Below are 23035 nucleotides of genomic sequence, written 5' to 3' on the forward strand. Positions count from 1 at the left end.
TCTAAGATTATTTCCAAGTAAAAAGATTGAAAATTTAGGCCAGGTGCAGTGGCTCAACACTGTAATCCCAGCACTTTGGAAGGCTGAGGTGGGTAGATCACTTGAAGTCAGGAGTTCGAGACCAGCCTGGCCAACATGGTGAAACCCCATCTCTACCAAAAATACAAAAATTAGCCAAGCATGGTGGTGGGCACTTGTAATACCAGGTACTTAGCAGGCTGAGGCAGGAGAATCGCTTGAACCCAGGAGGCAGAGGTTGCAGTAAGCCAAGATCGCACCACGACACTCCAGCCTGTGCAACAGAGCATGAGTCCATCTCAAAAAAAAATTTCTGAATTCAGGTTATGGTGTTTTGTATTAGATGAAAATTCAGCTTTACATAGGTAGGTAGATAGAAAAGGGAGGAATATTTTGATTCAGGTAAGTGTGAATACTCTTCTTTGATACTACACCATATTGGTAGTTTCTTAAAGCTTAGTTGTGGTCAGGCACAGTGGCTAACACATGTAATCCCAGCACTTTGGGAGGCCGAGGCAGGCAGATCATGTGAGCCTAGGAGTTCAAGACTAGCCTGGGCAACATGATGAGACTGTCTACAAAAAAATACAAAAATTAGCCGGGGCACGGTGGTCACACTTGTAATCCTAGCACTTTGGGAGGCCAAGACAGGTGGATTGCCTGAGCTCAGGAGTTCAAGACTAGCCTGGTTAGCACAGTGAAATCCCATTTCTACTAAAATACAAAAAATCAGCTAGGGATGGCGGCATGCACCTGTAATCCCAGCCTCTTGGGAGGCTGAGGCAGGAGAATTGATTGAACCCAGGAGGCAGAGGTTGTAGTGAGCTGAGATTGCGATACTGCACTCCAGCCTGGGCATCAAGCAAGTCTTCATCTCAAAAAAATAAATAAAATTAAAATTAGCCGAACACTGGGACACATACCTATGGTCCCAGTTACTTGGAGGCTGAGGCGGGAGGTTCATTTGAGTCCTGGCAGGAGGTCAAGGCTACAGTGAGTCATGATCATGCCACCGCATTTCTAGATGACAGAGCAAGACCCTGTCTCAAAAAAAAAAAAGTTTGAGGGGGTTAGTTGCAAATTGACCTTTGAAACCTTATCAGTACATTTTTTTTATACTGGATTATATTAAAACCCATTGGTCTATCTTGGGCTTTGAACGTATCTCTTACCTATGTCTGATTTTGTAACATCATGCGTGCCTTATTTGGTAAATATTGTTTCACTGAGTTATGCCTGTTGGTTCTGTATGTCGAATTTAATTATATGATATCAAAACATTGCAGTTAATACCACCACCAGTCTCATCAGAAAAATCTTTACATTTTAGGAAGCTGTCAGGCTCATGGTGGTGGTTGTAAATTTTCTAAAATTCTAACTTTCTCATAAAAGTTTGAATTTTATCATTAGTAACAAACTGTCAGTATTCTTCGAAGTGACAAGCTTACTTTATTTATTCTGGACAAAGTATCTGTGAGATACCAAGTCTGAATGACCACAGTTTGTCTGTTGGTGGTTCTTTCAAGTACGAAAGAATGGCTACTCAATAAAATTAACTTTCACTGCCTTTTTGAGGACATTCTTTTTTTTTTTTTTTTTTTTTTTTTTGAGACGGAGTTTCGCTCTTGTTACCCAGGCTGGAGTGCAATGGCGCGATCTTGGCTCACCGCAACCTCCGCCTCCTGGGTTCAGGCAATTCTCCTGCCTCAGCCTCCTGAGTAGCTGGGATTACAGGCACGCACCACCATGCCCAGCTAATTTTTTGGATTTTAGTAGAGACGGAGTTTCACCATGTTGACCTGGATGGTCTCGATCTCTTGACCTCGTGATCCACCCGCCTCGGCCTCCCAAAGTGCTGGGATTACAGGCTTGAGCCACCGCACCCGGCTTTTTTGAGGACATTCTTAAGTGAAATGGCATTTTTTTTTTTTATTGCAAGTGGGCAGCAGTGAAGAATCTGCAAGTACAGTTTGTCACTACCTTGATTTGAACTAAAGCACCAGCATTTCCCCTCCTTCCCCATTGCTTTTGTACTGTCAGTGCAAATGTCCACACAGTAAAGAAGGCAAATAATGTCTTATAATGTTATCAAAATAGTTTGAGTTCATAGAATGCCAGAATTCCCCATAACATACTTTGAGAATATCAACACTCCACATCTCAGTAAGGAATTCCTGAGTTCTTATGTTCAAGTGGATAGTTGTGGGAGACCCAGTTTCTGAACCTCTTGTGTCCCCTGCCCCAGGATCGCCTGAAGGACCTGAACAGCCAGGCAGACAGCCTGATGACCAGCAGTGCCTTCGACACCTCCCAAGTAAAGGATAAGAGAGATACTATCAACGGGCGCTTTCAGAAGATCAAGAGCATGGCAGCCTCCCGGCGAGCCAGGCTGAATGAATCCCATCGCCTGCACCAGTTCTTCCGGGACATGGATGACGAGGAATCCTGGATCAAGTATGTGTTCTCAGCCCCCTAATAGGCCCGTTAGGCCTGTAATACTGGGCAACAGGAACCACAGGCTGACTGTTGAGTCAGGAAGTTTCTGTCTCCTGGCTGTAAGTGGTAAGGCTGGAAACCCTGTTGGACTGGGATCCCAGCTTGGCCCCACACTCCTGGGTCTTCTGCTTTCTGGGTTTACAGTGATGATGATTGACGGTGGTGGTGATCCATGCTAGTTACGTAGGCCCTGTCTAGACTCTGCCCTTTAGATTCCTGGGAAAGGTAGTCAGTTTATGTCTGACCTCCTGGAGAAGATCACTTCTCCAAGGAAGGAGTTGCTTCTTTTTTGGTTATTCTCTATCTGCCCTGCAATATGTCAGTCTGCTGATTCCATTTGACATAGCATGTAAATAAACGTCTTTTTTTTTTTTTTTTTTTTTTTTTTTGAGACAGTTTCACCTGTTGATGGTGCCCAGGTTAGAAGTGCAATGGCACAATCTCAGCTCACCACACCCTTTGCCTCCCAGGTGCAAGTGATTCTTCTGCCTCAGCCTTCCAAGTAACTGGGCTTATAACCATGCACCACCACGCCTGGCTAATTTTGTGTTTTTAGTAGAGATGGGGTTTCTCCATGTTGGTCAGGCTGGTCTCAAACTCCCAACCTCAGGTGATCAATCTGCCTCAGCCTCCCAAAATGCTGGGATTATAGGCGTGAGCCACCATGCCTGGCCACAAATGTCTTTTATTTTTAAAGACGGGGTTTCACCATATTGATCAGGCTGGTCTTGAACTCCTGATCTCAGGTGAACTCCTGACCTCAGGTGATCTGCCCGCCTCAGCCTCCCAAACAGCTGGGATCACAGGCATGAGCCACCGTGCCCAGCTCACAAATGTCTTAAAAACAAAATCCTCTCTTTTAATTCCTTCCTTAAAACCTTCTGGCCAGGCACAGTGGCTCACGCCCTTGATCACACCATCTTGGGAGGCCCAGGCGGGTGGATCACTTGAGGTCAGATGAGGTCAGTTCGAGACCAGCTTGGCCAACATGATGAAACCCTGTGTCTGCTGAAAATACAAAAATTAGGGGCCAGGCATGGTAGCTCATGTCTATAATCCCAGCACTTTGGGAGGCCAAGATGAGCAGATCACTTTTCGAGAACAGCAGCCTGACCATCATGGAGAAACCTCGTCTCTACTAAAAATACAAAATTAGCCAGGCATAGTGGCAGGCACCTGTCATCCCATCTACTCGGGAGGCTGAGGCAGGAGAATTGCTTGAACCCGGGAGGCAGAGGTTGTGGTGAGCCAAGATTGTGCCATTGCACTCCAGCCTGGGCAACAAGAACGAAACTGTCTCAAAAAAAAAAAAATTAGCCAGGCATGGTGGGATGAACCTGTAGTCCCACCTACTCAGGAGGCTGAGGCGGGAGAGTGCCTTGAACCCAGGAGGCAGAGGTTGCAGTGAGCCGAGATTACCTCACTGCACTCCAGGCTGGGGAACAAAGCAAGACTCCATCTCAAAATTAAGAAAAAACCTTTAAAGAAAAAACTCACTTACATAGGCCAGGCACAGTGGCTCAAGCCTGTAATCCCAGCACCTTGGGAGGCCAGGGCAGGTGGATTACCTGACCTCAGGAGTTAGAGACCAGCCTAACAACACTGAAAAACCCTGTCTCTACTAAAAATGCAAAATATTACCCGGGCATGATGTTGCATGCCTGAAATCCCAGCTACTCAAAAGGCTGGGGCAGGAGTATCACCTGAACCGAGGAGGCGGAGGTTGCAGTGAGCTGAGATCATGCCATTGCACTCCAGGCCAGGCAACAAGAGAAACTCTCTGGGGCAGAGGAGGGGAACAATTACTTATATAGACCGGGCGCTGTGGCTCTCACCTGTAATCCCAGCACTTTGGGAGGCCGAGTTGGGTGGATCACTTGAGGTCAGGAGTTCAAGACCAGCCTGGCCAACATGGTAAAACCCTATCTCTACTAAAAATACAAAAATTAACCAGGCATGATGGTGAGCGCCTGTAGTCCAAGCTACAGGAGGCTGAGGCAGGAGAATCACTTGAACCCAGGAGGCAGAGATTGCAGAAAGCAGAAGTCAACGCCATTGCACTTTAGCCTGGGCAACAGAATGAGACTCTGTCTCAAAAAAAAAAAAGTGTATGTATGTATATATGTAAATATCTTCATATATTTACTGACATATATTGATACATATTTAGTATGCATGATTGATAGTTACTGATAGAATTAGATAGGACTCCTAAGGGCAGCACTAGTGATGCCTCCCATCCTCCAGTGCATCCCCAACCCTCTAGAATCTGGACACACAGCAGGGCTCGTGCATGCATACATAGACAGACGTTCTTGGTCACTACTCATTTGGGAAGCAGAGGCTTTTGTTTTCCAGAAGATTGGCAAGGATTTTCCCAGAAAGATTAGTAGATGTCGCAAGGTCCACAGTTGACCTGATATCCCCACTTGAAAGCAAGTGCAGAGATCGACTGTGCTGTTACCTGTCTCTTGTCCAGGGAGAAGAAGCTGCTGGTGAGCTCGGAGGACTATGGCCGAGACCTAACCGGCGTACAGAACCTGAGGAAGAAGCACAAGCGGCTGGAGGCAGAATTGGCCGCGCATGAGCCAGCTATTCAGGTAGGGAGGCTGCCTTCTGGCCAAGAGGGCAGTGGGGTTTGAGTGGGCCCTGGGGCACAGACAAACACCTAGTGCTTATTTCACTGAGATCCCTTTAGTTCTCAGAGTTCATGACTCCTCAGTCCAAACCTGCAGAAGTCCCAGACTTGACTTATTTCACTGAGATCCCTTTAGTTCTACAGTGTTCATGACTCCTCAGTCCAAACCTGGAGAAGTCCCAGACTTGACGTTGAGGCCTTTTCCTGGGACCCTCGAAACAGGCACCATCAGGGCTGCTTGCTGTTAACCTAATCGTCCTTGCCTGTCAGGGTGTCCTGGACACTGGCAAGAAGCTGTCCGATGATAACACCATTGGGAAAGAGGAGATCCAGCAGCGGCTGGCACAGTTTGTGGAGCACTGGAAAGAGCTGAAGCAGCTGGCAGCTGCCCGGTGAGTAGTCAGAGGCAGGAGCTCTCAGGAACAAGGGGAATGCCAGCGCCCAAGGGCGGACTCTGAGCTGTGCAGTGCCACTCGGCCCTCCTGCCATCTCTTGGACCTTTGGCCTCACATGTGCCACAATCAGTTTGCTCCAGAGCCACCTCCCACAGGCCATGCTGAGGTGGTCTCATTCTGTTAATCTGGACCCACTGTGTGAGTCCAGAATCACGCATGTTTCTGTGTGAGTCCAGAATCGCACGATTCTCCAGGAATCAAGACATGAGAGTCTGCAATCACAGTGTGTGATTCAGGGTATTCCATAGAAGGCCTGAATGTGCGAGCCCACCTTTTTCATGAATGTTTTTAAGCTTATGTTAGCTATCAGAATGAAAGCTGGAGGAGATTATGGCTAATCCTGTCACCTGTAATTAGGGGTCAGCGGCTAGAAGAGTCCTTGGAATATCAGCAGTTTGTGGCCAATGTGGAAGAGGAGGAAGCCTGGATCAATGAGAAAATGACGTTGGTGGCTAGTGAAGATTATGGAGACACTCTTGCCGCCATCCAGGTGAGACAGAAACCAAGGGTGCCACCTGCTTTCTCTCTTGGCAACTGCCTACTGGTCAGTATTTCCTGTTGGTTTGTTAAAGGGCCCTGCTCTTATTAGGAGAGCACACAGGACCAGTAGCCAATGCCTCAGTAGTTGGTTTTAGCCCTCAAGATTTCACACTAGGGGACATTTCCCCTCATTAGACAAAATTGGCATGGTTTTGGCAGTTTCAGTTTATGGGCCCTGTTTGCTGGGAAGCGCTGTGAGTTTGGGTCTTTGTATTGGTTTCCTGGGGCTGCCATAAATAAGTACCACAAACTGAATGGCTTAAGACAGGCGTCCCCAGACTACGGCCCACAGGCCGCATGCGGCCCCCTGAGGCCATTTATCCGGGCCCCCGCTGCCCTTCAGGAAGGGGCACCTCTTTCATTGGTGGTCAGTGGGAGGAGCACAGTATGTGGCGGCCCTCCAACGGTCTGAGGGACAGCGAATTGGCCCCCTGTGTAAAAAGTTTGGAGATGCCTGGCTTAAGACAACAGAGGTTAATGTCTCTCAGCTCTGGAGGCTAGAAGTCTGAAATCAAGATGCAGGCAGGACCATCCCTCCAGACCTATAGGGGAGGAGCCTTCCTTGCCTCTTCCAGTTTTTGTTGGCACCAGGCACCCTTGGCATGTGGCAGCATCACTCCAGTCTCTGCCTGTCTTCATATGACCATCTTCCCTCTGTGTCTGTCTTCACTTGGCATCACTCTGTGTGTTTATTCAAATTTCTGTGTTCTGTTATGAGGACATCAGTTGTATTGGATTAGGGCCCACCCTAATGACCTCATCCTACCTTTGCAGAGTACCTTTGCAAAGACCCTCTTTCCACATTCATGGGTACCAGAAGTAAGGACTTCACCTTCTCTTGAGGGGGATACATTTCAGCCCATCACATATCCCTACATTGGTTAACTATTGCTACATAATAACCTACCTAAATTTAGTGGTTGAAAGTAGCACCCATTTCTTTTTTTGCATGGTTGTGTGGATCAGGGGCATCTGCAGCTGTCACTGGAGGTCGCTCATGCTGCTGCATTCGGGTGCAGCGCGGCTGGGCTGAGAGATCAGTCACACACGGGCAGCTGAGCCTGGCTCGTCACCCAGTCCGGACATTTCTGTTCCCCTCCACATGGCCTATTGTCCTCCCGCTGGCTTAGCCTATTGTCCTCCCACTGGCTAAACCAGCCTCCTTCAGCAGCATTCAGACAGGCAAAGGCGGGAGCTGCAATCTATAGCCTCATACATCGTCCTCACTGCCTGCTTGCTGGTGAAAGCAAGTCCCAATGCAGCCCTGAGGCATAGATGGATAGACTCCCCTCTGGAAAGGAGATGCTGCAAAATATCGTGGTCAGATATGTCTAAATTCCTGCCCAGAGATGTGGAAGCAGGAGTGTGCACTCCCAGGAATTGAGTTACGTCTGAGCCACCTTCCTCACTATGGGAAGCATCCTCTGCTGGTTAGGGTGATTCAGGTAGAATTTGGATGGTCAGTCATTTCCCGTCCTCTGCATAGTTGAGTTTCCTGGAAACAACTAAAAGGGTGTTGTTTGCAGTGCTTAAATTGTACTAAGAAGAAGACTTGGGGCCGGGCACCATGGCTCACGCCTGTAATCCCAGCACTTTGGGAGGCCAAGGCGGGTGGATCACCTGAGGTCAGGAGTTCAAGACCAGCCTGGCCAACATGGTGAAACCCTGTCTGTACTAAAAATATACAAAAATTAACTGGGCATGATGGCACACATCTGTAATCCCAGCTACTCGGGAGGCTGAAGCACGAGAATCACTTGAGCCTGGGAGGTGGAGGTTGTAGTGAGCTGAGATTGTGCTGCCACACTCCAACCTGGGCAACACAGCAGGACTCTCTCTCCAAAAAAAAAAGAGAGAGATGACTTGGAAGGCCTTTTCTGAGATGTGTTCAAGGTAAACCTCAAAAATGTGTCATTTTCATTTGGGTGTGTATGTTCAGCTTGCTTTGTGTTGTTCTTGTAGTCCGCTGGAGGGAGAGACCATAAGACACTGTTGATGGATGACAAAGGATTTGACCTTTCCCAAAGATCCAAAGACTGTCCCTGCCAAAGCCTGTCTCACCACTGGTTACTCTCACTGCCTCCTGTTTTCCCTCCTTTTATGATTCCCTACTTACTGATGTTCCTCTTTGTCCTATTCCCCAGCTAGACTGTAATGTGTGTGTGGACAGGGGCCATAGCAGTTTTGTCACTCTCTGTCCCCGGGGCTTAGCCCACTGCATATAGCGGGTTCTCAGTAGCGGGTCTTGCTGCTTTCACTCCAGGGCTTACTGAAGAAACATGAAGCTTTTGAGACAGACTTTACTGTCCACAAGGATCGCGTGAATGATGTCTGCACCAATGGACAAGACCTCATTAAGAAGGTGAGTCCAGCCCATCGGTAAGACCTCCATCCCCCTCTGGGACACCCATGTGTTGGTTTCACAGAGGTCCCCCAAAGTTCGCTTCCTGGGATAGTCACCAAACTAAGGTCTGTGTGAAAACCAGTAGCAATTCCATTCCTGGGTTTCATGATAAGTTGGTTATTTCCCCTTTTTTGAAGCTAGTAAAGTTACTCTCTAGTGTTTATTTCTTCTACATTAAGCAACAGAGACAATGGCACTCGCAAATGCTGCTCTTAGTTTATTTCTCAAGCAATATGATCTCTTTATAGGGACAGTAGAAAATGCAAATAAGCAAAACTTAAAATAAAAATCACACATAAAGCCCCACCCAGAGACTACACATTAGATCTTCATGTCTGACCTGCCAGACCTTTACTCTCCACAGGTGTAGAGCTACCATCTAGATCAAATAGCTGCAGAAATTCCTGTTTAATAATAATATATCACTCCATAAATTATCAAAAACCTGGAGGCTGTCCAGAACATTTTAGAAATGAATCTATTGGCTGGGTATGGTGGCTCACACCTGTAATCCCAGCACTTTGGGAAGCTGAGGGGGGCAGATCACGAGGTCAGGAGTTCAAGACTAGCCTGGCCAACATAGTGAAACCCTGTCTCTACTAAAATTAACAAAAATTAGCTGGGTGTGGTGGCACACGCCTGTAATGCCAGCTACTCGGGAGGCTGAGGCAACAAAATCACTTGAACCCGGGAAGGGGAGGAGGCATGCCATTGCACTCCAGCCTGGGTGACAGAGTGAGACTCCATCTCAAAAAAAAAAAAAAATCTATTTCATTCACACCCCTTTTGGGAGAAAACAAAATAAAGGGACTTGGGGTTGTCCCAGCAACAGCGAAGCCACATCCACCTCAGGACAGAGGTTTTAACAGCTGTGGCTTCATGAGTAAGATTCCTCATCACAGAGGTCGCACTCAGCAGTTAAGGCCTTGAGACTAGGGTTTGATCCGTAGGCGGCAACAATGTATCTAAAATCCACTACACTGGAGAGTTTTTTTTCCTTGCTCTGATCTGCAAATAAACTAGCATGAAACTAATTTCAGATATAGACACCTATAGATGTAGACATGGCTCCTGCACACTTAAACCCCCACACACACCTAGACAATGTTCCCTGTTCTTCAAGTCTAGGAGATAACCAGTAAGAGTATTCTTCAGCCTTCTGGCAAAAAGCTGGCTGCTTTGTCCTTAGCAACAGCCCATTTCCTCCTTGAATTTTTCTTTAAATTCTTTTTTCCCCTTTTCACAGGTTTTGAAGAATTTCTCTTTAAATTCCATGTGACTTGTAGCATGTTTTAATTTTTTTTTTTTTTTTTTTTTTTTTTGAGACTGAGTTTCGCTCTGTCACCAGGCTGTATTGCAGTGGCGTGATCTCAGCTCACTACAACCTCCGCCTCCCAGGTTCAAGCGATTCTCCTGTCTCAGCCTTCCAAGTAGCTAGGACTATAGGCATGTGCCACCATGCCCAGCTAGTTTTTGTGTTTTTTGGTAGAGACGGAGTTTCACCATGTTTGCTGGGATGGTCTCAATCTCTTGAACTCACAATCCACCTGCCTCGGCCTCCCAAAGTGCTGGGATTACATGTATGAGCCACTGCACCCGGCCTACTATTTTTGAGACAGAGTCTCACTCTTTTTTGAGACGGAGTTTCGCTCTTGTTACCCAGGCTGGAGTGCAATGGCGCGATCTCGGCTCACCGCAACCTCCGCCTCCTGGGTTCAGGCACTTCTCCTGCCTCAGCCTCCTGAGTAGCTGGGATTACAGGCAGGCAACACCATGCCCAGCTGATTTTTTTGTATTTTTAGTAGAGACGGGGTTTCACCATGTTGACCGGGATGGTCTCGATCTCTTGACCTCGTGATCCACCCGCCTCGGCCTCCCAAAGTGCTGGGATTACAGGCTTGAGCCACTGCGCCCAGCCTCAGAGTCTCACTCTTGCCTAGGCTGGAGTGCAGTGAGTGGCGTGATCTCAGCTCACTGCAACTTCCACTTCCCAGGTTAAAGTGATTCTCCAGCCTCAGCCTCCTGTAATCCTGAGTAGCTGGGGTTACAGGCACACAACACCATGCCCGGCTAATTTTTGTATTTAGTAGAGACGGGATTTCACCATTACCACCATGTTAGTCAGGCTGGTCTGGAACTCCTGACCTCATGATCAGCCTGCCTCAGCCTCTCAAAGTTCTGGGATTATAGGCATGAGCCACCACAACCGGTCTTTTTTTTTTTTTTTTTTTTGAGATGGAGTCTCGTTCTTGTCACCCAGGCTAGATGGAGTGCAGTGGTGTGATCTCGGCTCACTGCAGCCTCTGCCTCCCAGGTTCCAGCAATTCTCCCACCTGAGCCTCCCTAGTTACCTGGGATCATAGGTGCCGCTACCACACCTGGCCCCTCCCTCCCTCCTTCGTCTGACTGTGTTGCCCAGGCTGGTCTCCAACTCCTGGGCTCAAGCAGTTATCTCACCTCAGCCTCTCAAAGTGCTGAAATTACAGGTGTGAGCCAGTGCCTGGCCCTGTTTGTTTAGTATTTTACCTGATAATACTCAATTTTTTTTATCAAAAATAATACTAGTGAATATATCATTGTAACTTCCCATTTTATCCCAGTCCTCCTTTTTTTTGTTTGAGACAGAGTCTTGCTCTATTGGCCAGGTTGGCGTGCACTGGCATGATCTCAGCTCACAGCATCTTCCACCTCCCATGTTTTTTTTTTTGTTTTTTTTTTTTGTTTTTATTGCATTTTAGGTTTTGGTACCTCCCATGTTTAAGCAATTCTCATCCCTCTGCCTCCTGGGTTGCTGGGATTACAGGTGCATGCCACCACACCTGGCTTTTTTTTTTTTTTTTTTTTTGAGATGGAGTTTCGCTCTTGTTACCCAGGCTGGAGTGCAATGGCGCGATCTTGGCTCACCGCAACCTCTGCCTCCTGGGTTCAGGCAATTCTGCCTCAGCCTCCTGAGTAGCTGGGATTACAGGCATGCGCCACCATGCCCAGCTAATTTTTTGGATTTTTAGTAGAGACGGGGTTTCACCATGTTGACCAGGATGGTCTCGAACTCTTGACCTCGTGATCCACCCGCCTCGGCCTCCCAAAGTGCTGGGATTACAGGTTTGAGCCACTGCGCCCAGCCCTTTTTTTGGTATTTTTTAGAAAAGACGGCGTTTCCCCGTGTTGGCCAGGGCTGGTCTTGAACTCCTGGCCTCAAGTGATCAGCCCAACTCAGCCTCCCAGAGGCTGGGATTACAGGCATTAGCCACTGCACCTGACCCATATTTCTGTAGAATTAATTCCTAGAAGTAGAATTGCTAGTGCGGTGTATTCATCTGAAGCCTTTGACCGTGTTGCTCTTACAAAAGCGTGACCTATCATTGTTTCCCCAGCAGTAGACAGGGGAGCAAGTGGCCCATTTTATAGACGTTTAGAGCCTCTCCTTCCAGGGTGGGCACAGGTAACCCCAGCAGGTGAGGCTGACCAGTGTGTGCCTCTCTCCATGGCCCAGAACAATCACCATGAGGAGAACATCTCTTCAAAGATGAAGGGCCTGAACGGGAAAGTGTCAGACTTGGAGAAAGCTGCAGCCCAGAGGAAGGCAAAGCTAGATGAGAACTCGGCCTTCCTTCAGTTCAACTGGAAGGCAGATGTGGTGGAGTCCTGGATTGGTGAGCACTGTCAGCAAGGCCTGGAAGAGCCTTTCCAGAGCTGCTCTTTGTCTCCTTCCATGTAATTGGTTTTCTTCTGCAGAGAAGAAACTGACCAATTGTGGGCATGGCAGAGAACCTACTAGCAAGGGCGCCACCCGGCTCCTGGGTGAGGGGAAACTGGGTCCTGATATCAGGGTCCACGTGTCCTGGGTAGTCCTGGGTAGTATTAATAGCAGCTGAACTAGAGGACAGGCTGCAAGGAGCTTGTCATAGCACAGATAGAGGCCAGGGCCTGGGTGCAGGGCGGGGCCAGCTAATGTGGGTTCTGAGACTGCAGTTAGGAATATTGGAATTTATCTGTATACAAAAAATGGTTTGTCTGGGTTTGGGTTTTTTTCCCCTTTTAATCCATCTCACTCCACTGAGAAGGGCGGTATATTTTCCACGCTTGGTTTTCTAGGTGAAAAGGAGAACAGCTTGAAGACAGATGATTATGGCCGAGACCTGTCTTCTGTGCAGACGCTCCTCACCAAACAGGTCTGCCATGGCCCCTTCATTGGTTGAAACTTATGCAAATAGAATTTTCTGCGAGATGACTGCCAGTGTCTTTCATTCAAGCATTTAACTTCTGTTAGCCCCTGGGGATCACCGGTAAACAAGATCCTTTCCTGGTCCTCAGGGAGCTTCCAGACTAACTGGGGAAGCAAACACAGGCAACAGTCTGCTGGGTGCTGACGGGCCTGGGCACCGCAGGGTCACTCACTCGGTTCTCAGCAGGCAGGGGTCAAAGGGGCAAGCCTTCCTGAGTGAAATCATGAGGGGTGAATGAAAACGGTCAGGGAGAGGCAGGATGTGTGTTCTGGGCAGAGCTGGCAGGGAGTCTTGGGGCAGAAGAGCTCAAGGCTGGGGTTGGGGAGGTGGGAGGAGGCTGCTGCAGTGATCTGCGTTCTGAAGGAGAGCAGGAAAGGGGGCAGGTTTAACCGAGTCTCAGCAGTGTCCAGGCGGACAGTTTGGCTTGGGCATCTAGGGGACGTGCTGGCGCCATCTGAGCCAAAGCACTAGGAAGAGCAAGTTCCAGTCCTGTGGAGTCACCACAAATTGGCTTGTCACTCCTTGTTCAGGAAACTTTTGACGCTGGCCTGCAGGCCTTCCAGCAGGAAGGCATTGCCAACATCACTGCCCTCAAAGATCAACTTCTGGCCGCCAAACACATTCAGTCCAAGGCCATCGAGGCCCGGCACGCCTCCCTCATGAAAAGGTGGAGCCAGCTTCTGGCCAACTCAGCCACCCGCAAGAAGAAGCTGCTGGAGGCTCAGAGTCACTTCCGCAAGGTGAGGATGGGACCATGTGAAGCTTAGCTGGCCCACAGCTCATAGAAGGAAGCCCACCTTCCATCTGTCCAGCTTTGCCACTCCCCCGTGAGGAAGCTGTGAACCCAGTGTAGAGCTTTCGAACATGGGCGTGGCATCATTTAAAACCAAGGCAAATGGTAGGGCCCTGTGAGGTCACCATTCAGAAGCATGCAGGACAGACTGGAGACAAGGGCAAGGGTAGGAAGGGAAAAAAAACTGGTGAAGACTTGAAGAAAGGGGAGCAGGAGACAGGAACAGAGTGGAGCCGAGCTCCCAGCAGGCCATGTGTGCCTCTGATTCCCGGGAACCGCCCCGTGTCCCACCTCCTGCACTGGGTCGGCACTTCCAGCCCTGGCAACTCTGCTAACTCAGTCTCTTCTGCTTCCAGGTGGAGGACCTCTTCCTGACCTTCGCCAAAAAGGCTTCTGCCTTCAACAGCTGGTTTGAAAACGCAGAGGAGGACTTAACAGACCCAGTGCGCTGTAACTCCCTGGAAGAAATCAAAGCTTTGCGAGAGGCCCACGACGCCTTCCGCTCCTCCCTCAGCTCTGCCCAGGCCGACTTCAACCAGCTGGCCGAGCTGGACCGCCAGATCAAGAGCTTCCGTGTGGCCTCCAACCCCTACACCTGGTTCACCATGGAGGCTCTGGAGGAGACCTGGAGGAACTTACAGAAAATCATCAAGGTACACCCTCTACTGCCCTCAGGAGCTGCTCGCCCACCCAGAGCCTTGCTGGGCCCTGCTCAGAGCCCACACTCCCCGATTAGTGACCAGACAGGAGCAGGCGGGAGGAGCCAGGTTTCATCAAAATTTTCCATTTCTTTTTGTTTTCTTGAGACAGGGTCTCCTCAGTCACCCAGGCTGGACTGCAGTAGCACCAACACGGCTCACTGTAGCCTCCCATCTCCCAGGCTCAAGTGATGCTCTTGCCTGAGCCTTCTAAATAACTGGGACCACAGGCACATGCCACCACGCCTGACTAATTTTTTAACTTTTGTAGACAGGGTGTTGCTATGTTGCCCAGACTGGTCTTGAACTCCTGGCCTCAAGCAGTTCTCCTGCCTGGGCCTCCGAAAGTGCTGGGATTACAGGTGTAAGCCACTATACCCGGCCAGAAGTTTCCATTTCTGACAGTCCCAACAACTCTCTGCTTGACTGTGATCAATCACTTCCCCTCCAGGTCCACCTCTTCCTGGAGCCCCTGGGGGGTGGGAACAGAGAAGGAGCTACCGGGTGCTCTGAGCTGGCCTCATGTCTCCCAGCCTCCTTCCCCGGTCATCTCTGGGAGGTTCCTTGGTGGGAGGAGGCCACCTCCATCCTGAGCTCATCTGTGAAGGAGGGGCCGGTGTCACTGCTGCAGCAGCGCACAGCATCTGCCCCACTTTGGCCCTCAGGAGAGAGAGCTGGAGCTGCAGAAGGAACAACGGCGGCAGGAGGAGAACGACAAGCTGCGCCAGGAGTTTGCCCAGCACGCCAACGCCTTCCACCAGTGGATCCAAGAGACCAGGTGCCAGCCCACTGGGGCCAGAGGGCAGCAGCATGTCCCTGCTGTGCTTAAGCCCCAGGGAGCTTCCAGCCCCCAAGGAGGTGGGGTGCTTGGTGTAAAACTAGAGGCAGCCTTAGAATAAAGCTGGGCTGGCAACACCTGGTGGGGCTCTGGAGCTGGGAGTAGGGGCAGAGGTAGAGCAGCCTCTCGGTGCTGCACACCCCAGAGATCAAGTTGCTAGAGATCCTGGATTGAGTGGGACCATGCAGGGCACATGGTCAGCCCCACGCGTGACTTGGCAACGGATGATGCAAGGTCTATGCATTGGGTACTGATGTTCTTGCTTTTGTTTTCCTTTCTTTCTTGTGTCTTCTCCCTGCCCCCCCGCCTCCCGATTGCTGCTGTTGTCCGGACACCACCTTGTCTCACCGCTGCTTGGATCTGCTCTCCACAGGACATACCTCCTTGATGGGTTAATATTGTTTTCTTCCTTCTCTGGGCTTATCGTGTGGGGGTCTCATGTGCTTGCCCCTCTGCCCTCGTCCTGTGGTCTGGCTTGTGGAGGATCCCGGGATGGGCCTTCCTGCCCAGTGTGGGCTGCACTTCCCTCCCACCTTTTGCATCACCTGACAAAGAGCGTGCCTTGCCCCATAGCCCGTGGTCCCTGGTCCCCAATAGAGCCTTCAAGCCAGGGGGAGCCACCCCCATCTTACTGGGTGATTCCAAGGGCTCACATTGGTTAGGGAAGGTGATGAAGAACGAAGACCAGAGCTGGAGTCCAGAGGCCCCAAGAACCCCTGCACTTGTCCAGCCACCAGGCTCTCTTGGGCTCTTGCCTCTGCTTCCCCATTGTGTCCAAGAGTGTGCAGCAGTTATAAAGTGGATGACAGTGTTGGGGGCTCAGGCAGGGTACAGTAAGTCCACAGCTGAGAAGGGCTGGGTTCTGACATCCTGCACGTAGCTGAGGCTGCCACTTAACTTTCCTGGGGTCAAGGATGGTAACAGGAGCTGTCTGCCCTAATAGAAGGCAAAAATGCCCCTGTTATGATGTGATAGAGCGACATGATGTGGGAGGAGCTCCAGGGAGAAACAGGGCTGTCCCACTCAGTTCCAGTAGGGGCTTCTCTGCTCAGCCTGGGAGGGTCACCTTTGTAATCTTCGAAGCCTGCTGTGAAAGCCGGGGCTGGTAGGACTGCAGTGGCTTAGCCTGCACTCCTGAGACTGCACACAGGCACATCAAGCCTGTAAAGGCTGCTAGGGGAGAAATAAACAGTCAGGCCACAAGTTCTGATAGCAGAGCAGCTGGGACGTAGGGATCGCAGCTTCTGGCCTGTGCCCATAGGACACCCTGGCCACCTGACTCCCCTCCCTGCCCCATGGCTGTGTCTGCTGGTCTTGCTCTTGTCTCCGTGAGGTGCCACGCTCCTCTCACCTTATGGCTTCTCCCAAGCCCTGCCCCATCTTGCCCATTCCTAGTGTGAGCTGCCTGGGGTGAACCATTGGGCCTGCTGCCTCGAGGTACCCACTGGACACCGGGTTGCCCTTGCCTTTGCCCTGCAGCTTGGGCCTTGTGTGTATCTGTCGCAGTGTGCTCTTGCCTCCCTCCCTTTGGTGTATTCATTCGGTTTCTTTTCTTTGAATAGCATAGCATATCGTCGGGTCATTCGTGTCTATCAGTATGAAGTTGGGGATGATCTGTCTGGAAGGTTTTTCTCCTTATTTCTCTTCTTACCTCACTGTGGCTTTACTGATGCACTCTTGACATCCCCAGGCGGCTCCACCCTGACTAACCTGCCGCCCTCGGCCGCTTGGGAAGGAGGGGTCTGTCCTCCCACTGCACCGGCACCCAGCCTCCTGCCCCCAGGTCCTGGGGGCATTTTCCCCGGGGGGACATGGCGTGACTGTGAGTCTGACCTGCTGGGGTAGGAGGAAGCCTGGTGCCTTGCCTTGCTAGAGCACTTTGAACTTGGGGAGATGGCAGAGCTAACCCTGGCTCGCTGGGTTTTAAAAGGGTAGGTTGGGGCGAACATGGGTACAGGGGAGCCTGGGCTAAAACCCCACCAAGGCCACACGCACTGTGAATTCATCCCTGCACGTAACCCTAACTCGTTTGTCTTTGTTCACTGGTAGTCTCTGTGACCTGGCACTGTGTTCTGTTGGGAAGGACGCTCCCCAAAGCCCACCTGCTCTCAGACACTCGCCCCCGCCTTGGCAGTGTCTAGATGATGGAACCAGGATCTGGGCTTAGTCACAGCCATCTCCCTCCTTTCGACAGTTGGTCGTGATCTCCCAGCACTCCACTTGTGTCCCTGTCTGCAGGGTCATGCTCTCATTTCCCCTAGAATGGGGCTCCCCCTGCAGGAACCGTGCCAGGACACTCCGGGGTTTCTGTGGTGGGGCTGTCAGGTTAGCCTCCCCTCTGCCCTGAGGTCTCCTGTCAGGTGTCAGGGTGTCCCATCCCCACCATGGCTGCAGAGAGGATGCTTAAGACAGGCCTGCAGCCACTCTGCACCCATGGGAGAATTTAAACTCCATTCCTGAGTCATCCTGGCATGGGAGCGAGATGAGTGGGCTTAGCCCTGGCCCACCACAAAGGGGCAGCCTCCAATCTCTAGAACGGGAGAAATGCTCCCTGCCCTTTCTAGATCCCTGGGGCCCATTAGGTAAAGATGGTCAATTAGAGTTAGGTTTGGTTTCCTTAAAAGGAATGTGAGGTTGCCAGGCATTGCTCTCTCTGAGGGGAGGTACATTCTGAGCTCTCGGTCAGCTGGGAGCAGGCCCGTTTCCTCACTGTCCTTCCATGTTTAGGTCCTGCATGGTGGAAGAATCGGGGACCCTTGAATCCCAGCTTGAAGCTACCAAAGTAAGTACTCCTGGAGCTCTGGCCTAGCTCAGACCTTTCACCCAGCCACCCCTTAGGCTACCCTTTCCTTCTTGGTTTAAAGTCAGGAACTAGATGCACCATTGGTTACCCTTTCTCTTGGCCTAAAGCAGTCTAGGGCTCTTCACTATCTCTTTCTCTTGTTCTGTCTCTCTTTACTTTCTTCATGGAGTCTAGTGCTCTCTTCCAGACTGGAATGCAGTGGTGCAATCTCAGCTCATTACAACCTCCACCTCCTGGGTTCAAGTAATTCTCCTGTCTTGGCCCTTCAAATAGCTGGACTATAGATGTATGCCACCACACCTGGCTAATTTTTATTTATTTTTATGTATCTTTTGAGACACAGTTTGGCTTTTGTTGCCAAGGCTGGAGTGCAATGGCATGGTCTCGCCTCACTGCAACCTCTGTCTCCTGGGTTCAAACTATTCTCCTGCCTCAACCTCCTGTGTAGCTGGGATTACAGCCACCTGCCACCACGCCTTTTGTATTTTTAGTAGAGATAGGGTTTCACCATATTGGCCAGGCAGGCTGGTCTTGAACTCCTGACCTCAGGTGATCGCCCACCTCAGCCTCCCAAAGTGCTGGGATTATAGGCATAAGCCACAGTGCCCGGCCTCATTTTTATATTTTTAGTAGAGACAGGGAATCACCATATTGGCCAGGCTGGTCTTGAACTCCTAACCTCGTAATCCACCCGCCTTGGCCTCCCAAAGTGCTGGGATTACAGGCATGAGACCCCGCTCCCCGGCAAGAGTTCTTCACTTTAAAGTGTTTGGTGCTGGCCACGGTGGCTCACACTTGTAATCCCAGCACTTGAGGAAGGCCGAGGCAGGTGGATTACTTGAAGTCAAGAGTTCGAGACCAGCCTGGCCAACATAGTGAAACCCCATCTCTACTGAAAATACAAAAAATTAGCCGGGCATGATGGCAGGTGGCTGTAATCCCAGCTACTCAGGAGGCTGAGGCAGGAGAATTGCCTGAACCCAGGAGGCGGAGGTTGCAGTGAGGTGAGATCGCGCCATTGCACTCCAGCCTGGGTGACAGAGCAAGAGTCCATTTCAAAAACAAATACTTTCTCCACTGTCCTTATGTGCAAAATAAATTGAATGAATGAATGAATGAATAAAAAAAAATCTCTGGCCACTGCTCTCTGGAGTCCTCCCTGCACTTGTCCTCGGTGAAGCCTGCTTTCTGGCGGGTCTAGCAGCTGGTTTGTAAGCCTCACATTTAAAGTGTTTCCCTCTGCTTAGGTTATTGGGATTTCTTCAGCTTTACCCCATCCCACTATTCCTGTTCTATCATGTTTTAAGAGGTCTCAGGCCAAGCCTGGAGCAGGAGCCCCAAGGAGGGTAGTAAGTGGCTCCTGGGCTGGTGGCTGAGCTGAGGGCCCCTGTCCGAGCATCTGTGCTCCCCACCCCTGCAGCGCAAGCATCAGGAAATCCGAGCCATGAGAAGTCAGCTCAAAAAGATTGAGGACCTGGGGGCTGCCATGGAGGAGGCCCTCATCCTGGACAACAAGTACACAGAGCACAGCACTGTGGGCCTGGCCCAGCAGTGGGACCAGCTGGACCAGCTGGGCATGCGCATGCAGCACAACTTGGAACAGCAGATCCAGGCCAGGTACCTGGGAGGACTGCGCCCAGGCTCAGCCCAGAGCGGGGAGGAGGAGGAGGAGGAAAGGTCACCTGCAGTGAGGAGGGCCTGCTCCCTAACTCTATTTTTCTTCCAGGAACACAACAGGTGTGACTGAGGAGGCCCTCAAAGAATTCAGCATGATGTTTAAGTGAGTTCAGCCGTATTCGTCCTGGCTGGGTGGGGGGTGGTTGGCAGCAGGGCTGTGCGCTGAGCTGCCCTTGGCTTTGTGCTGCAGACACTTTGACAAGGACAAGTCTGGCAGGCTGAACCACCAGGAGTTCAAATCCTGCCTGCGCTCCCTGGGCTATGACCTGCCCATGGTGGAGGAAGGGGAACCTGACCCTGAGTTCGAGGCAATCCTGGACACAGTGGATCCGAACAGGTGAGGCTCAGGCCGGGTACTGTGAGCCTCCACTCTGAGCTCCCACCTGGCCTCCCTGCTCAGGCACTTGCCTCCCCTCCCCTCCCAGAGATGGCCACGTCTCCCTGCAAGAATACATGGCCTTCATGATCAGCCGTGAAACTGAGAACGTCAAGTCCAGTGAGGAGATTGAGAGCGCCTTCCGGGCCCTCAGCTCAGAGGGAAAGCCTTACGTGACCAAGGAGGAGCTCTACCAGGTACGGGCCCTGGGAGGTGGGTGAAGAGCTTTCCTTTGGAAAACGAAAGCCAAATTTGTGGCAGAGCTGAGTCTGGGGCAACAGGCCCTGCTGGGTACAGGAGTTTCCTCCCCAGTTACAAATCAAAACTCAGTATGGGCTGAGGTCCTGGATCTGCTCGTAGGGGCGGCTCTGAGCCTTGAGCCCCCAGCATCCTGAGCCCTGGGAGGTCGGGTTTGAAGTGGATGCAGCTGGCTCAGGCACTGGGCACCATCCCTTCCCCCTAGAACCTGACCCGGGAACAAGCCGACTACTGCGTCTCCCACATGAAGCCCTATGTGGACGGCAAGGGCCGCGAACTCCCCACTGCATTCGACTACGTGGAGTTCACTCGCTCACTCTTTGTGAACTGAGCCGCTCCCTGGTCACCCACCCCGCACTGCTTGCCCCATGTCGCCTTGCTGCATGTCCACTCCCATATGCTCGCTCTTTCCACGGTAACCTTAAGCCTGCTTAGCTTGGAGTAAGACTTAGTAGAAAATGGTGCTTCACTAACCCGCTTCCGGTCCAATCACAATCACCATGTCACTGTGGGGACCCAGATCCATGTCTTGAAGCAGCTGCCCTCATTCCGACTTCAGAAAAATCAAAGCAGCTGGCTCCTCCCCTTCCTGTTCTCCCTTCCTTCCTCCCCCAACTCTGTTTTCATGTAAAAGACAAATAAATGACAACTCTTCACCCAAAGCTTTGCTTTTCTTCATTCAGCTCACGTCAGGGCTCAGCACAGAAGTGTTGTGCCTGCCTCCCAGGACCCCTCAGGTGGCCACCTCCGCTGCCAGGCGGTCCAGGTCCTCAGCTTCCCGGGGCCCTTGTTCCGTGAACTCCGTGCTCAGCTGCCACACCTTCACTGTGCCCTGGGCATCACCTGCAGCCAAGAGCTGAGTCTGCTGGCTGTTGAACTCCAGACAGTAGACAGGGCTTTCATCCTGGGTTTGCTTGATGGAAACTGTGGGTTTCTGGGAGCTTTTCTGGAGGTCAAACAGCTGCACGTCACCTGCAAGGATAAGGAGATACATGGAGTAAGAGAAACTAGAGACCAACCACACAGCAGGCGGCGGCTGACACCCACGTTCAGTCCTGTTGCGTGCAGCCACTGTCGCTTGAGGGAAGCTGTCCTTACCCCCACATGCAGTCTCTCACCAACCCAGAACCCCAGATAGAAGAATGGCCCAGGCCACCCCTTAAAGAGATCCAGGCCCAGTGGCCCCTTCCTACCTTCCCCAGAGGCAGCTGCAAAAACCAAGGGGCGCACTGGGGACCAGCGCACAGCAAACAGGTACTTGAGAGAGAGCTGCAGCGAGGTCAGGGGCGGGGCCTGCAGCATGGAGTACAGGTGGACGTGGCCGTCGGTGCCGGCGCTCAGGAAGAGATTCCTAGATGGGATGCAGGGGGCCAGGCAAGGGAATTGATGCTGGTGTCTGGGTGGTGCTGGCCCCCAACACCAGACCCCTCCTGGGCTGCCAGGCTTGTGAAGGGCCTTGTTGGTCTCTCATTAAAGAGACGATGCCTGGGGCCAACCAGCAAAGAGCTGCATGCGGGGCTCAGGGCAGGCAGAAGGCAAGAACTTGCAGCGGGGCAGGCTAGGGACCCACACAACAGGGACGCCCTGGTCCCACTGTGCCCAAAGCCAAGGCCCCTCCTACCTACCTGTGGAAGGGGGAACAGCTCACAGAGTAGATGGGACCACCATGGGGAGAGAAGGTAAACTGTGCCGGGGCCCGCAGGGGCACGGAGCTGGGCATCCGTGTGAGGGCCGCCTCTCCAGCTGCCAGGGAACACTTGAGCGGGAAGCCGCCTTCCGTGCCCAGAATGAACAGCCTTGGGTCAAAGCTGGAGAAAGCCACTGCCGTAGCACCCACCTCGGTCTCTCCCCGGGGATGCTGTGGATAAATGGCAGCGCAAGGGTCAGAGCCAAGGGCATCAGACCCTTGGCTGTCCTAACAGAGCCAGAGAACAGTACAGGGGATCATAGCAAGTCAGGCCCACTGGCCACACCCTCCCGCCCCCAAGGCTCACTGGTGCAGGCCAGGGCCATTTCTGGGTGCCGAATACCTTCTTGAGCTTGGTGCTCCGTGGCAGCTGCTGCGTGACCAGGGCGAAGCCCTCTGTGAGCTGCAGCTGGCCCGTCCCAATGCCCTGCCAGAGCAGCACCTTCCCATCGGTGGCCACACTCAGCACCTGGAAGCGGTGGCTGTGCCCGGGCTCCGGCAGCCACACCACCTGAGATGACAGCGTGCGGGGCAGGACGAAGACAAAGAACAACTGCTCAGGTGTCACACTCCACTCCCACCCACCCTCTCTCCCAGGAAAAAAAGAATTATCGGGGAGGCCCCAGAGCCAGGCTCACCCGCTAGGGGGCAGGCCCGGAGGGTTCCCAGGGCCCTCTCCAGTCCCAGAATCCCAGCACTGCAGCCCCTGCAGAGGAGGCTGGGAATGGCCACAGGGCTCTGGGAGTGGCTCCTGAGGGAGTGACTCACGCTGTCAGAGCTCCGAGAATGCAGGAGGCAGCTGTCCAACTGCCAACGCCCGGGTGACCTTCCTAGGAGAGTGGGTGCGCTCTCCCCACTCTGCCTCAGAGCCCACCCCACCCAGCAGTCCCTTCCCTGACCTGGGACACAGGGTCTGTGTGGGTGTCATCTGTCAGGCCCGTGCGCCACAGCAGTGGGTCCTCAGGACGGCTCAGGTCCCACACCAGCACCTCGCCACTGTACAGGCCTCCTGCGGGAACAGTGGGCCTGGGCAGAGACTCAGCCCTTTCCCCAGCCTGGCTTCCTGGCCAAGCACCCACCCTGACCCACACATAGGGCCAGGCAACAGAAGCCGTCCCTGCAGAGGGA

The 23035-nt window shown here is 51.9% G+C and overlaps 2 protein-coding genes across 19 annotated transcripts in view; one reads left to right on the forward strand and one right to left on the reverse strand.

The window, feature by feature from the left end:
* The window catches only part of SPTAN1 (spectrin alpha, non-erythrocytic 1), an 85646-nt gene extending 64764 nt beyond the window's left edge, over positions 1-20882 (forward strand). For 5 of the 13 annotated variants that reach the window (XM_074395410.1, XM_074395408.1, XM_074395409.1 and 2 more), the window contains 18 exons: positions 2264-2472; positions 4994-5114; positions 5423-5544; positions 5965-6097; positions 8411-8509; positions 12045-12204; positions 12647-12723; positions 13308-13517; positions 13927-14223; positions 14934-15046; positions 15480-15497; positions 16669-16731; positions 17834-17888; positions 19330-19526; positions 19636-19689; positions 19777-19923; positions 20012-20159; positions 20426-20882. In XM_074395410.1, coding sequence (XP_074251511.1) covers positions 2264-2472; positions 4994-5114; positions 5423-5544; positions 5965-6097; positions 8411-8509; positions 12045-12204; positions 12647-12723; positions 13308-13517; positions 13927-14223; positions 14934-15046; positions 15480-15497; positions 16669-16731; positions 17834-17888; positions 19330-19526; positions 19636-19689; positions 19777-19923; positions 20012-20159; positions 20426-20551 — 2349 coding nt within the window. In that variant the 3' untranslated portion in view covers positions 20552-20882. The remainder of the gene's footprint in view (positions 1-2263; positions 2473-4993; positions 5115-5422; positions 5545-5964; positions 6098-8410; positions 8510-12044; positions 12205-12646; positions 12724-13307; positions 13518-13926; positions 14224-14933; positions 15047-15479; positions 15498-16668; positions 16732-17833; positions 17889-19329; positions 19527-19635; positions 19690-19776; positions 19924-20011; positions 20160-20425) is intronic. The other 8 variants (XM_074395412.1, XM_074395414.1, XM_074395417.1 and 5 more) reach the window with 2 other exon arrangements.
* Positions 20873-23035, reverse strand: part of DYNC2I2 (dynein 2 intermediate chain 2) — a 29516-nt gene continuing 27353 nt past the window's right edge. For all 6 annotated transcript variants that reach the window (XM_039474907.2, XM_039474908.1, XM_039474910.2 and 3 more), the window contains exons 5-9: positions 22807-22916; positions 22251-22418; positions 21846-22078; positions 21414-21571; positions 20873-21192 (exon numbers count right to left, since the gene is read on the reverse strand). In XM_039474907.2, coding sequence (XP_039330841.1) covers positions 20954-21192; positions 21414-21571; positions 21846-22078; positions 22251-22418; positions 22807-22916 — 908 coding nt within the window. In that variant the 3' untranslated portion in view covers positions 20873-20953. The remainder of the gene's footprint in view (positions 21193-21413; positions 21572-21845; positions 22079-22250; positions 22419-22806; positions 22917-23035) is intronic.

The sequence above is a fragment of the Saimiri boliviensis genome, chromosome 2, assembly GCF_048565385.1.
Source record: "Saimiri boliviensis isolate mSaiBol1 chromosome 2, mSaiBol1.pri, whole genome shotgun sequence".
NCBI classification, from domain to species: domain Eukaryota; kingdom Metazoa; phylum Chordata; class Mammalia; order Primates; family Cebidae; genus Saimiri; species Saimiri boliviensis.